Source organism: Aotus nancymaae, unplaced genomic scaffold (genome assembly GCF_030222135.1).
Source record: "Aotus nancymaae isolate 86718 unplaced genomic scaffold, 86718_ANA_hifiasm-v0.15.2.pri h1tg000015l_1, whole genome shotgun sequence".
In the NCBI taxonomy this organism is placed as follows: domain Eukaryota; kingdom Metazoa; phylum Chordata; class Mammalia; order Primates; family Aotidae; genus Aotus; species Aotus nancymaae.
The window spans coordinates 11,717,888-11,732,598 of NW_026988427.1; the positions used below are offsets into that span (position 1 = coordinate 11,717,888).

Below are 14,711 nucleotides of genomic sequence, written 5' to 3' on the forward strand. Positions count from 1 at the left end.
TTGGTAATTATTTGACCAGACAATGGGTTGGTTCTAAATTTCTGAATCAGTTCTAAAACTCTATGACTCATTCACCACTGATCTAAATCACGAAAGCCTAAACAAAACACTCCCACCGTATCACAGCAGTGTTCAGTCTTTGCACCCCAGGCCCCTGGCCCGATCCACAGAAGATGCACAGCTGCGTGGCAGCATCTACCTCGGAGCTCGGCCGTGAGCACTGACTGCCCCAATCCCCACACAAGCCACGGATTTCTGTTTTTATTCCATTCCTGATTTTCCCCAAGGCCCAATTTCTCTGAGGCCTGCACTGACTGACTGACTGACTTCTGAGGACGCTGTCTGGCTAGTTTCTAGAATGACCTGTCACGTACACTTCAGGAGCTACCATCTTTTCGGTTAAAATCAGAAGGCAGTCGAGTTTAGAAGACACAGCCGCTCCTGGCTGACAGCACCTCCGGACATGGGAATTCCACAGGAATTCACAGGGAATCAGGCATCCTTTGCAGCAAGCACCACCCTCCCGCCACGAATGCAGCGCCGTCTCTGCGGAAGTGACAAGACTTAACATTCATAGATTTCTCTATATATGACCAGATAATTTCAGTGTCTTCTCCCCACACACAGACAGAATGAAAAAGAAAAAAGATACAGCAAAAAATAATTTTCAGTATTTTTTGAAATAGTATTTCAAACACTGCTTTCTTAAACAGCATTATCCAAGATTGCAAAAGTTTTTAATTCACTAAAGTACAAGAGACTCATTTTGTTAGCACTGGCAAGGGGATCCCAGAACTGCCGGCTTCCCTGCGTGAGAACTGAACTGGTGAGATACCCATTTCCTTACTTCAGGTGCCTGTGCTAAACTCTTTCCCAGGAGGCTCCGGTTCCCCTTGGTCAAGCTTGTTTCCCTACTGGGCCCAAGACACCTGGGAAGTACCTACTGCTAAAATCAGGTTCCCAGTGAACCCAGGGTAGGGAGGCTTAGTGAAGTCAGGCTCGGTTTAGAATACATCTTCACAACGTCTCTGTTTAACACAGGGCTTTAAAACAATTTCAGTTTGTTCCTGAAAGACATTCTTAACCTGTTATCATGGCTACTGGAGAATAACAGTGGGAAACATAACTGACTTCCCAAATGACACAAACAAAGCCTGGCCAGCCACGGAAAAGAGCACGGAGCCTCGGGCCTGACACCTGAGCGCGTTCACCCTTTCTTGCCAAAAATTTAAGTCTGTTAGTAAAAGGAGGCGGGCGTGGTGGCTCATGCCTGTAATCCCAGCAATCTGGGAGGCCGAGGCGAGTTGATCGCTTGGAAGTCAGGAGTTCGAGACTAGCCTGGCTAACATGGTGAAACCCCATCTCTATTAAAAATGCAAAAATTAGCCAGGTATGGTGGCGTGCACCTGTAATCCCAGCTACTTGGGATGCTGAGGCAGGAGAATTGCTTGAACCCCGGAGGCAGAGGTTGCAGTGAGCTGAGATTACACCTGGGTGACAGAGTGAGACTCCATCTCAAAAATAAATAAATAAAAATAAATAAAATAAGAAAAGTATCCGGGTGTGGTGGTACACACCTGTTGTCCCAGCAACTCAGGAGGCTGAGGTGGGAGGATCATTCTAAAACAAAAAAACAAACATAGAAAGCAGTGAAATGTATGTCTTGGGTTTTCACTGTGACTGGCTCCTTGGCCAAAGGGCCCACAGATGTTCCTAGCCTGGGAGGTTGAGGCTGGCTCTCCAGGGTGCCTGTGTGACTGGACTTTGTCAGAAGAGGTCTCTGTCTGAACAACTGCTGAATAAATTTTTCCTCCATAACACTGGAAGATGGGGAGCCAAATGCATAGCCGTGGGTCTACATAATTCCGTTTTCCTGTAACCAATGTGAAGATGTGAAAATCACATTTTCTTGGCTATAAAGTTTGTAAGATGAGGACTTAGGCACTTGTGCACATTTTCAAGTTATATCCCTCAAGAAAAAAATGCTTCTGGCTTATAAATCTATATACAGGAATCAAAACCATCTTCAGAACCCCTTGTGAGTAAAAGGAAAGCGCAGAACTGACACAGATTTGATGATGTGCTAAAAACAGGTTTTGGGAAAAGCTGAAACGTGGCTGAAATGCCGTGAGCACACAGCCCAGCCCCGCTCCCTTCCCGACCCTAGCTCCATTTCCTTCCCTCTGTGAATTCCAGGAACTGCTTACAGGTTTCTTAAAACAGTTTATAATAATGACTGTGAATAGCCTCACCTCTCGTTCTGAGGACAGAGGGGGCTTGACACAGGATGGGCCGGGCTGACAGCAGAGATGCAAGTCCCAGCAGCCCGTCCAGCTTTGGGGCTGTAGAAGCTGCCAGAAACGATCGACCTGGAGCAAGCACTGAGGCTAGCTCTGCATGGCCACCCAGTGAGGGCAGCCCTGTGTCCTAAAAAGGTCTGGGGTGCTGGGTTCAACACACACATAGATGGGGACCGATGACCTCCAAACCAAAGGAAAGTCATCATTTCTTCTTCCATAGAAAACAATCATGGAGTATTCCAAACAATTAAGCCCAACTACCTAGGCTATTTCATCTTCTGAGGTCAAGGCTTTGCTGCTCAATTTAAAATTAAACAAATGTTTCTAGCAAATCTGCAGCTGGGCTGTCTGAAGCACAGATCAGAATGCCAGGCAGTGCTGATGGAGAACACGCTGCCAGTGCACCCTGAGACGTACAATCTGTGCAGATACCTTGGGGACTGGGTGGGACAGCGGACATGCGACTGCACTCCTCAGGGGTGGGAAGACATGGACCCTGCATCCACTCCCAGCAGCACGGGCCAGCGGGTCCCAGCCGTGGACACGTCCTGAGTCATCTAACACGTGAACCATGGCCAGCATGGCCAAAAAAGGGGCAGCAACCAATGTAAATGTGAGTGGCCACCTGCAGCTAGGGCTGGGGCTAGGGCTGGGACTGAGGCAGCTCTGCACAGCACAGGGCGAGGCCCCCCGATGAGGGGCTTCAGTGAGGGCACCCCGGGTAAGGGCACCCCAGCTAAGGGCACTCCGGCTACGGCTACCACTCCCACTGGTATTTCTGACGGCCCAGCCTGGAGGCACGGGGCGGACCCACAAACGTGGGAATGATGGCAGATGGCCCAGCAGAGGAGGCTCCTCCTCTTCTCCACTACTCCCCACTGCCAAGTACCCAAGTACTCTTACGTTTTCAGATGCCTGGCAGATATGGGCCTGTGCCAGCTCCGTGGCAATGGCTGTCAGGTGCGGTTGGAGGGCTTCTCGGGGGCAACCCCGAATGGTGGACGCTAGCACCAGGAGGCCGGAGGTGGAAGGCCCCTTCTTCAGCATCGGTAAGATCAGCTTCAGAAATACCTCAGGGTTGACAAAAGTCCCGATGAGCTCTGCGGATCTTGAACACTGTGAGAAAAAATATGAGAAAACTCAGACCCAAACCCAAAGGTCTCAGCCTGGCCTCCTGCTCTCAGTGTTGTGGCCTCCCGTGCACCAGACACAGCCGTGTGTTAAGTGGAGTGAGTCCTTGGCATGCACTCAGAGCCCTCACGAAAGGCACAAGAGTCCTCGTGTGATCTTAGAACAATCCTGAGGCCAGGCTCACAGCCAGCGAGCGGGACACGTCCCCCAGGAGGTGAAGTCTGGTCCAAAGGAAGTCTGTGTCCCAGCAGCACGTTCACCACAGGTGCCTCCATTGGATGCCAGTGACCCAACCTTCCCATGACTAAGCGCATCGATACACACCAGCCCCTCTGCACCTGGAATTCCACAGTGGATCAATACACACCAGCCCCTCTGCACCTGGAATTCCACAGTGGATCAATACACACCAGCCCCTCCGCACCTGGAATTCCACAGTGGATCAATACACACCAGCCCCTCTGCACCTGGAATTCCACAGTGGATCAATACACACCAGCCCCTCTGCACCTGGAATTCCACAGTGGATCAATACACACCAGCCCCTCTGCACCTGGAATTCCACAGTGGATCAATACACACCAGCCCCTCTGCACCTGGAATTCCACAGTGGATCAATACACACCAGCCCCTCTGCACCTGGAATTCCACAGTGGATCAATACACACCAGCCCCTCTGCACCTGGAATTCCACAGTGGATCAATACACACCAGCCCCTCTGCACCTGGAATTCCACAGTGGATCAATACACCAGCCCTTCTGCACCTGGAATTCCACAGTGGATCAATACACACCAGCCCCTCTGCACCTGGAATTCCACAGTGGATCAATACACACCAGGCCCTCTGCACCTGGAATTCCACAGTGGATCAATACACACCAGCCCCTCTGCACCTGGAATTCCACAGTGGATCAATACACACCAGCCCCTCCGCACCTGGAATTCCACAGTGGATCAATACACACCAGCCCCTCCGCACCTGGAATTCCACAGTGGATCAATACACACCAGCCCCTCTGCACCTGGAATTCCACAGTGGATCAATACACACCAGCCCCTCCGCACCTGGAATTCCACAGTGGATCAATACACACCAGCCCCTCTGCACCTGGAATTCCACAGTGGATCAATACACACCAGCCCCTCTGCACCTGGAATTCCACAGTGGATCAATACACACCAGCCCCTCTGCACCTGGAATTCCACAGTGGATCAATACACACCAGCCCCTCCGCACCTGGAATTCCACAGTGGATCAATACACACCAGGCCCTCCGCACCTGGAATTCCACAGTGGATCAATACACACCAGCCCCTCCGCACCTGGAATTCCACAGTGGATCAATACACACCAGCCCCTCCGCACCTGGAATTCCACAGTGGATCAATACACACCAGGCCCTCCGCACCTGGAATTCCACAGTGGATCAATACACACCAGCCCCTCCGCACCTGGAATTCCACAGTGGATCAATACACACCAGCCCCTCCGCACCTGGAATTCCACAGTGGATCAATACACACCAGGCCCTCCGCACCTGGAATTCCACAGTGGATCAATACACACCAGCCCCTCCGCACCTGGAATTCCACAGTGGATCAATACACACCAGCCCCTCCGCACCTGGAATTCCACAGTGGATCAATACACACCAGCCCCTCTGCACCTGGAATTCCACAGTGGATCAATACACACCAGCCCCTCTGCACCTGGAATTCCACAGTGGATCAATACACACCAGGCCCTCTGCACCATGGAATTCCACTGCCAATGAAAAGGAACAGTGGCTGACCACCCGACTGCATGGGTTAATCTCAGACCCTTCTGACAAGTGACAAAAACCAAGGCCAAAATTACTGCACAGTGTTTAAGTACACGTATAAAACACGCTCACAATGACCCAGGGACGGGGAAGGAGAGCAGGTGCGTGGTGCCAAGGAGGGGGTGTGACAGCAGGGGCTGCCCCAGGGGCCCGTGGGACCACTAAACGCAGACCAGCAGCCACGCACGTCCTGGTTTTGATACTGTCCTGCTCAGGGAAGGTGGAAGCCCCGGGACAGCGGGCAAAGACACAGGGGGCTCTTTGTGCAATTTCACCCAACTTACTGGAAATGTTTCAAAATAGAAAGTTAAAAAAAAAAAATCAACTAACCTCCATCCCCCAAAATACAAAAAAGTCAAAACTCAAATGCCTACCTTCAAGCCCCTCTCACACAACTTCCACTTGCTAGAGTTTAAAACCCAGCCCGACTGGGGAGAAGCCCAGCGCAGAGGCCAGGCTGGATGCTGACTGCCCGGGGGCTCCCACGCACTACCCTGAACAGCCACGTCTCCCGTCCGGTCTCCACCTCACCCCCCGCCATGTCTCTCGCTCCCTCATAGATTCCACAGAGGACGACAGACGATTTTAAATCTGTGGTAGTTTTCGAAAAGTAGAAACATGATATGTAAATTACAAGCTTAATATAATCTGTTTTTAAACACGGAAGCTGCAACATTACTTTGAATCAGTAACAATGATTTAAATTTTTTTTGCTTTATTTGAGACAGTGTCTCACTCTCTCTCTCCCAGGCTGGAGTGCAGTGGCCCAATCATAGCTCACTGCAGCCTTGACCTCCCAGGCTCAAGCGATCCTCCCTGCTCCACCTCCTGACCAGGTTGGGACCACAGGTGTGCACCAGCATGCCCGGCTAATAAAAGGAAAAGCTACTGGCAAGGTGTCTTTGTGATGGAACTAAAGATTCAAGAACAGGATATTCTGGACCTAAACCTTAATTGACAGCTTTAGTTTTTCTCCAGAGCGCTAGGAGGCGTCCTTGTGGGGTGGGTGTAAAGACCCCCGGGTGGTGACTGTTAGCACAAGGCGTGGCCTGGCTGAGGAGGAGCGGCCCGAGCATGGGACTTCCCTGTGTGTACCCACCCTCACAGAGGCGATAACCACCAGCCGGATGCGGACAGAGAGTAAGAAAGAGGATGGCACCAGGGGTGCCACATGCAGGACACCTGAGGCTGTGCCACACCCCCCACCCCCCAGCCGGGTGCCCCCACAGCCCCTGCAAGGCCAGAAAGGGCCCTCAGTATTGCCCGAATGTCAAAGCTGCACTCCAGTGTCTGGGTCCTGCGTCAGCAGCCCGGGCCCCGTCTGGTGCACGGCTCATTTACACAACACGCAGCTGGCACTGCATGCCTGAGTATGCTTGAAGACGGGCATGGAGGATCCACCCTCAACACACTGTTTCCTACAGGTACAAAAAACAGACCAGTGGTCCCCAGGGACTGGGCGTGGGGAGGGGCTGCAACCCGGGGATGAGGGGAACGCTGTCTCGGCTGCAGCGGTGACCTCCCAACCGTGTCTGTCACAGCCTCAGGCCCCGCACGCCGCAGGGGCAGGATCTTAGCTTGAGTTAGAGCTCCGCAACCACGACTGGAACGTGGCCACTCACGCTATGGACCACGGCTGTCTCCTCGTCAGCACAGGCCAGGAACAGGGTCCGGAGGACGATCTCCAGGTGCTGTGTGGTGTGGTCCTCGGCATGCAGCAGCAGCACGGGCAGCAGCTGTGCTGACTTCACTCGCGTCCCCACCACCCAGTCGGTGATGTCACGGCACAACGCGGGGAGGATCTTGGAGAGGTTCCTGAAGACGAGCTCCCGACAGCCCAGCACAGGGCGATGCTCTGGGATGAAAATGATATAGGAGGAGGAGAAATTCACAAGCCAAACTTCAACAACTCAACTTACTGCACATCGCATTTAAGGGATACCTGTGAGTTTCAGCCTCACAATTTCAAAATGAGTCTCGGGGTGGGCGCAAAGCTGCCAAATGTGCCATTCATTGAGAACATTCACATGGGCGGTGCACGCCTACAGTCCTAGCACTGTGGAGGCTGAGGCAGGCAAATCACTAGAGCCCAGGAGTTCAAGACCAGCCTGGGCAACACGGCAAAGACCCAATCTCTATAAAAATCAAAAAAATTAGCCAAGTGCAGTGGTGCACACCTGTAGTCCCAGCTACTCAGGAGGCTGAGGTGGCATTCCAGCCTGGATGACAGCGAGACCTTGTCTCAAACAACAAACGTTTAGAGCCACACAGAGATACAAGTAACACACTCGCCACATGGGCTGACATGGATAATCAGACCGAGGTCTCAGCACGGACATGCCTGCGAAGCCATCGCTGTGTTGGGGGCGATGGCCATATCCTCCGCCCGGCTTCCTCCGCTCTTCTGCAGCACGGCCCCCACTGCACTCCGGCAACCCTGGATCCGGAGTCCTGTGACTGGGCTGCACTTTCCAGGGCTTTACGCAAGTGGAGGCCTGTCGTTCACTCTTTCCTTCTCTGCTTCTTTCACTCTGCGTGGTTTGCTGTTCAGTGGAGATGCCAGTTTACTGCCCGGTCCTCTGTGGAGGAGCATTCGAGTGGTTTCCAGGGCCAGTCTGTGCGGCCTGTGCTCTCGCTGTGCTGGGGAAAATACCAGCTGTGGAAGGGCTGGGTCACACGGAAGGTGCACATTTAACCGTTTCAGAAACTGTCCAGCTATCTTCCAAAGTGGCTGTGCCAGTCTGCACTCCTCATTCTCACCTGCACGTGGCGCAGTCGGTCTTGAACTGAAACGCGTCTGAGGTACCGCGGCGTTTCCGTGTGGTTTTCGTTTGCATTCCCCGAGGACTAAAGCCGTTGAGCGTCTTCTTCATGCGCCTGTGTCATCTTCCCTAGTGAACAACAGTCTTTCCAAATTGTCTTCTGCACAGTTAGAAAACTGGATTGTTTTCCTGCTGAGTTTAAGAGCTCTTTTTATATTCTGGAGACAAGTCCTCACATACGTAATCTCCAAACATCTCGCCACAAAATGAAAAGACAAACCAGGCCAATTTTGTATTTTCAATAGAGACGAGGTTTCACCATATTGGCCAGGGTGGTCTTGAACAGCTGCACTCAGGCGACCCACCCGCCTTGGCCTTGCAGCATGCTGGGATTACAGGCGTGCGCCACCATGCCCGGCCGTGCCTTTCTTCCTGATGACGATCCACTGTGGCAAGTCTGCAAAATGAGGGAAGCGTGACCAAGAACAGGCAGGGAGGGGTTCACTGACAGCTGAACAGAGCTTTGTGGGTACCTAGGCTTACGGGTGTTTCCAAAGAAATACTGGATGGTGCTGGGCAAGGGTACCCATGCCCTGGACCACAGGCTGGTACTGCTTTGTGGCGTGTTAGGAACTGGGCCTACAGCGGGAGGTGAGTGGCGGGCGAATGAGCATGGCCGCCTGAGCTCCACTTCCTGTCAGATCAGTGGCCGCATTCAATTCTCAAAGGAGGGCAAACCCTCTTGTGAACTGTGCGTGGGAGGGATCTGGGTTGTGCGCTCCTTATGAGAATCTAATGTCTGATGATCCGAGGTGAAACAATTTCATCCTGAGACCACCCTGCTCCCTGCCCCATCCATGGAAGAATTGTCTTCCACAAAAACAGTCCCTGGTGCCAACAAGGTGGGGGACCACAGTTCTGGGTGCAGTCATGCGCTGCTGAACAGTGGGAATGCATTCTGAGAAACACGCTGCTAGGTGATTTCGTCGCCATGTGAATATCCTACAGTGACGTACACAAACCCAGATGGTGCAGCCTCCTCCACGCCTGGGCTGTGCGATGTAGCCTACGCGAGGCTCCTGAGCGACAAACCGGTGCAGCAGGTGACTGCAGTGAACACGCAGAAACTGCAGCACCACGGTGACCGTTTATGTTTCTAAACACGGAAAAGGTACAGGGAAAACACAGTGATATCATCTGAGGGGAACACCCTTCCCATGCAGTGTGTCATGGACTCACATGCTGTTACGCAGCACAGGGGCTTATATGGCTCTGAAGCCTGTTTTTCTGTACTTAATATTATAGCAGACATAGGCCAGGCACGGTGGCTCATGCCTGTAATCTCAGCAGTTTTGGAGGCTGAGGGGGACAGATCACCTGAGGTCAGGAGTTGGAGACCAGCCTGGCCAATATGGTGAAACACTGTCTCTACTAAAAATACAAAAAATTATCTGGGTGTGGCAGCTCATGCCTGTAATCCCAGCTACGCAGGAGGCTGAGGCAGGGGAATCGCTTGAACCTGGGAGGTGGAGGTTGCAGTGAGCTGAGTTCACGCCACTGCACTCCAGCCTGGGTGACAGAGTAAGACTCTGTCTCAAAAAAAAAAAAAAGAAAGAAAGAAAGAAAGAAAGAAAAGTTCCTTCTTCTGTAACACCCCAGGCTAACTCAGAATGGGTCTATGCGCCACATGTGGGACCGCGCTGGCTTCAAACGATGCTAACCAGGTTTTCCAGTCCATTTGCACAACGTAGCATTTCTGACAATTTCCATTCAAGCTTCCATCTTTCTAAACACACATGACACATACAAGCAAAGCAAAAAGGGTACAAGCTCTGACGCAGAACAGGAGGATGGAGGGTGGAGGGGAAGGCCATCACGCTATAGAGTTCATCCACCGGGAATCCTGCTCGTCTCGAAGCCAGGCTTTAAGAAGAGCAAACTCTCCAACTCTGTCCTCTTGTGTGAAAAGCTCTGGCCGGCCACTCACCAGCACCAAGAGGCGCCTTCCTTTATACTCGAGGCATCGCCAAGGAAGACAGTCTTCCGAGGGGTGATCTCAAAGCAGGAAGAACTCTGGAGTTGCTGTCACCGAGCCATCTGCTGCTGGCGGCTGGCAGTGTGATCGTCAGATACATGTGAACTTGTGCTTCCGCCTGAGAAGGGCACTCTCTTCGGGTAAGTAACCAACTTCAGGACGGTAAGTGATGCCCTCCCAATCCTCCCGGCACGAAGCTTGGTTTTGAAGGCAGAGGTTTATTTCAGTGCTGTTAACTGGAAACTTACGCAGTGTTTGCAATGCTAACGCAAATTACATGGTATGAATTATATTTCTACATCATGCTCATCTCTTTTCTTAGGAAATGGGAAAACTGGGCTCCAATGAAACTTCAGATCCAGGCCATGTGAATTCCTTATTGACAGGTCATAACTTTTGAACACTGCCTGTGTTGGCAGCAATCTAAAAACATGACCAAACTTTGCCTGTTTACACTCTTTGCGACCCAACCACATGGTCAAACTGTCTGTTCTTGCAGGTAAGACAGGCCACGTAGCCACTCATCGGCTCACCAGGTGCTCACAGAGCCACTGAGCCTGGCTCACCACCTTGGGGTGCTAGGGATGGCAGCAGACGGACTGGCCCCTGGAGCGAGCAGTGAGGTGGGCACATGATCTGGGTCCACTGGTGTGACGGGCAGGAGGAAGCAGAGCAGGCGGGGTAGGGCAGGGGGCAGCTGCCAGAGCTCTGAAGAGGGGAGCAAGAGCCGGAGCTGAGGCCCCGCTGTGGAGCCTGAAACAGTCTGATGAGGGACCTGCATCCAGGGCACAGCAGGGGTCCTCAAACCCGGCACTCAGAAACAGAGAACTTGATCTAATGCATGGCAGATGTGAACGGCCACCACAGATGCCGCATGGGTGAGCAGGCGTGCAATGCAGCACGGGAAACAGCCCCAGCACCCTATGTCATTAGGGAATCAAAAACTAAACCCTGCGAGCCACTGGGGCACACCAACCAGACACAGTAAAAACAGCAAACCCCACCCCACATGCCTGCCTGACTGCACGCGTGGCCCCTGGAAATCTCATCCAGTGCGGATGGGGATGAACCTGGCATGGAGGGTGAGGAAAACAGCGGGGTGAGTTTCCAACAAAGACCCACACCTGAGTGTTTATCCAATAAAAAACACTCGCACAGAAACCAGGTTGCGGGTGTTCACATCAGCTTTATCTGTGATTGCTGAAGACTAGAAAGGACCTGAATGTGCTCCTGCTGACCGGATGGTCCGTCCACAGGAGGGAATGTGACTCATGCCAAGAGGGAAAGTGCTGCAGACACAGGTGACACGGATGCCTCCAACGCGCCACGCAGACAGGAAGGAGCAGACACGGGTGACACGGATGCCTCCAACGCGCCACGCAGACAGGAAGGAGCAGACATGGATGCCTCCAACGCGCCACGCAGACAGGAAGGAGCAGACACGGATGCCTCCAACGCACCACGCAGACAGGAAGGAGCAGACACGGATGCCTCCAATGCACCACGCAGACAGGAAGGAGCGACACGGATGCCTCCAATGCACCACGCAGACAGGAAGGAGCGACATGGATGCCTCCAATGCACCACGCAGACAGGAAGGAGCGACATGGATGCCTCCAATGCACCACGCAGACAGGAAGGAGCAGACACAGGTGACACGGATGCCTCCAACGCGCCACGCAGACAGGAAGGAGCAGACATGGATGCCTCCAACGCGCCACGCAGACAGGAAGGAGCGACATGGATGCCTCCAATGCACCACGCAGACAGGAAGGAGTGGACACAGGTGACATGGATGCCTCCAACGCGCCACGCAGACAGGAAGGAGCAGACACCAGCAGCCGCGCTCCCACAGCTTCATGCACGTGACACCCTGGAAGGGATGCACGGGACACAGCCCACGGCAGCAGTGTCAGGGCCCAAGGGCAGTTCCGGGTGGCAGAGATACCCACGTCAGGAAGACAGAGGCGGTGCTGCTCAAAAATCACAGAGCTGCATCCCAGAAGGCTGAATGGGATGTGGTCTCTGGGGGAAGGGACGTCATGGACCCTGGGCAAGGTGGGCAGGGGGCAACAGGATAGTAAGGAGGGCGTGTGCTTGGACCCTGGGCAAGGTGGGTGAGTGGGTGGCAGGATGGTAAGGAGGGCGTGTGCTTGGTGAGACAAGGTCAGTGCAAACTTTTGAGAAAGAGACTCAAATAATCTCCTGATCTGACATTAAAAATATTGTAGAAAAAAATCTGAGGAATCCTATTTAAAATTCAAATCTACAGACTGAAGAAAAGTAATTTAGGGGAAATGCCAAAAATCTAACAAAATGTAGTGCTTATGCCACTGACTTTGATTGTAATTCAATTCTAAATTTACTCTGCTCTACTTGAAACAAAAATTCTGTGCCTAACATTCTCCACACCTCGGCATGTGTAACTAACTGTCTTTTTACAATTATCAGTCAGGAACATCCCCAAGTCCTTGAACCATTTCTAAATCAGGCAGCATCAAAAGAGCCCGTGTTTCCACCACAGGGAAGAAGCCCCTTCTGGGAACCTACAGCCAGTTGGCTGGGGAAGGGTGGAGGGGAAGAGGGGGCTGGGCCGGGAGTATGTGAGTGTTGTATGCACATGTGTGCATGTGTGTATGTGTATGTGTTTGTGTGCATGTGTGCGCCTCACTCTCTCCTCCTCCTTTATTGCATTCCAAGGATTGTACCTTCCAGAAACAGTCCCCACCCCCATGTGCCTCCGTTTCTGGTGGACAGGGGGAAGGATTGGACCCTCCTACGTCTTGGGGACGGCCCTTCTTGCCCCACTGACACCTGAAGGGTCTTGCACTGGCTTCTCAGTGAGCATGTGGAGAAGGATTTGCCATGCAGCTTGGGCTCTGTCTAGCATCAATTAGGCAGACAGGCTGGACCCTCTCTAAGAAGCAGCATTTCCTCATCAGTGAGCAGAGCCCAGCTGAAATCTTCAGGAGCAAACACAACCCACAGCTTAGCTTCTAGGTCTGACCAAGGCAAAAGCGGCTGGAGGGAGAGACACTGACAGAGACCCACAGCGCCTGTGGGACCCCACTCCCACTGCTGGTGTGGAGACAGAGTGTGAGTTCAACAGTGAGTTCGTAAGTGGCCTCGTATCTAAGTCCTACGTTTTAAAACAGATCGAGGGAGCCGGGTGTGGTGGCTCACACCTGTAATCCTAGCATTTTGGGAGACCGAGGTGGGTGGATCACCCGAGGTCAGGAGTTCAAGATTAGCCTGGCCAACATGGTGAAATTCCATCTCTACTAAAAATACTCAATCAGCCAGGTGTGGGGGCACATGCCTCTAATCCCAGCTACTTGGGAGGCTGAGGCAGAATAATCGCTTGAACCTGGGAGGTGGAGGTTGCAGTGAGCTGAGATTGAGCCATTGCACTCCAGCCTGGGCAACAAGAAGAGTGAAACTTCATTTCTGAAAAAAAAAAGATCAAGCATTCTCAAACTGGCTTCACTCCATCAGAATAAACCTTGCTTGCAACTAACTTCTGTGCCTTTTCCCAACACATGTGCTTTCCCGTTACAGCAACTGTGCAGTGTGGGGCAAGGCCGTGCGGTTGAGAATGCCGACTGGAAGGAATGGCAGCCCTGTGATTCACAGACTTGGGAGGGAGCCACGGCTCTGTGGGCGCAGATTTAACATGACACTGAATAACAATACCAAACACAAGAAACTGTTTTTTGTTTTAAAACGGGGCCTCTGTTACCCAGGCTGGAGTGCAAGGGCGTGACCATAACTCACTACAGTCTCAACCTCCTGGACTCAAGTGATCCTCCCACCTCAGCCTCCTGAGCAGCTGGGATACAGGTGTGCACCATCACCAGCCAGCTAATTTGTTTTGTTTTTGTTAAAATATTTGTGGAGTCGGAGTCTTGCTGTGTTGGCCAGATTGGTCTCCGACTCCCAGGCTCAGGGTGATCCTCCCACCCTGGTCTCCCCAGTAGATGGGATACAGGCGTGAGCCACCGTGCCTGGCCAACAAGCTGCTTTAGTGTGTATTTCACAGCATAAAACATTTACCTCCAGCACAGTGACCTGACCCCGGGGCTACTTCAGTGCCTGGACTAGGCCAGGGAGGTGACATGGGAAGTCGATGCTGCAAATCTCTCAGGGCATCTGATTTGGGCTGGGCATCTAATTGACTTGGGCTGGGCATCTGATTTGGGCTGGGCATCTGATTGACTTGGGCTGGGCATCTGATTTGGGCTGGGCATCTGATTGATTTGGGCTGGGCATCTGATTGATTTGGGCTGGGCATCTGACTGATCTGGGCTGGGCATCTGATTTGGGCTGGGCATCTGATTGATTTGGGCTGGGCATCTGATTGATTTGGGCTGGGCATCTGATTGATCTGGGCTGGGCATCTGATTTAGGCTGGGCCTCTGATTGATTTGGGGGATCATCTGATTTGGGCTGGGCATCTGATTGATTTGGGCTGGGCATCTGATTGATTTGGGCTATGCATCTGATTGATCTGGGCTGGGCATCTGATTTGGGCTGGGCCTCTGATTGATTTGGGCTATGCATCTGATTGATTTGGGGGATCATCTGATTTGGGCTGTGCATCTGATTTGGGCTTCGTTTCACCTACTTTTTGTCCTTGTTAGGGCGTATCTACCATTCAC

The 14,711-nt window shown here is 52.5% G+C and overlaps 1 protein-coding gene across 1 annotated transcript in view; it reads right to left on the reverse strand.

Annotated features, from left to right (window-relative positions):
• The window catches only part of DNAAF5 (dynein axonemal assembly factor 5), a 52,640-nt gene that overhangs the window by 24,794 nt on the left and 13,135 nt on the right, over positions 1-14,711 (reverse strand). The window contains exons 6-7 of the mRNA XM_064376539.1: positions 6,879-7,111; positions 3,204-3,416 (exon numbers count right to left, since the gene is read on the reverse strand). Of these exons, the coding sequence (XP_064232609.1) occupies positions 3,204-3,416; positions 6,879-7,111 (446 nt within the window). The remainder of the gene's footprint in view (positions 1-3,203; positions 3,417-6,878; positions 7,112-14,711) is intronic.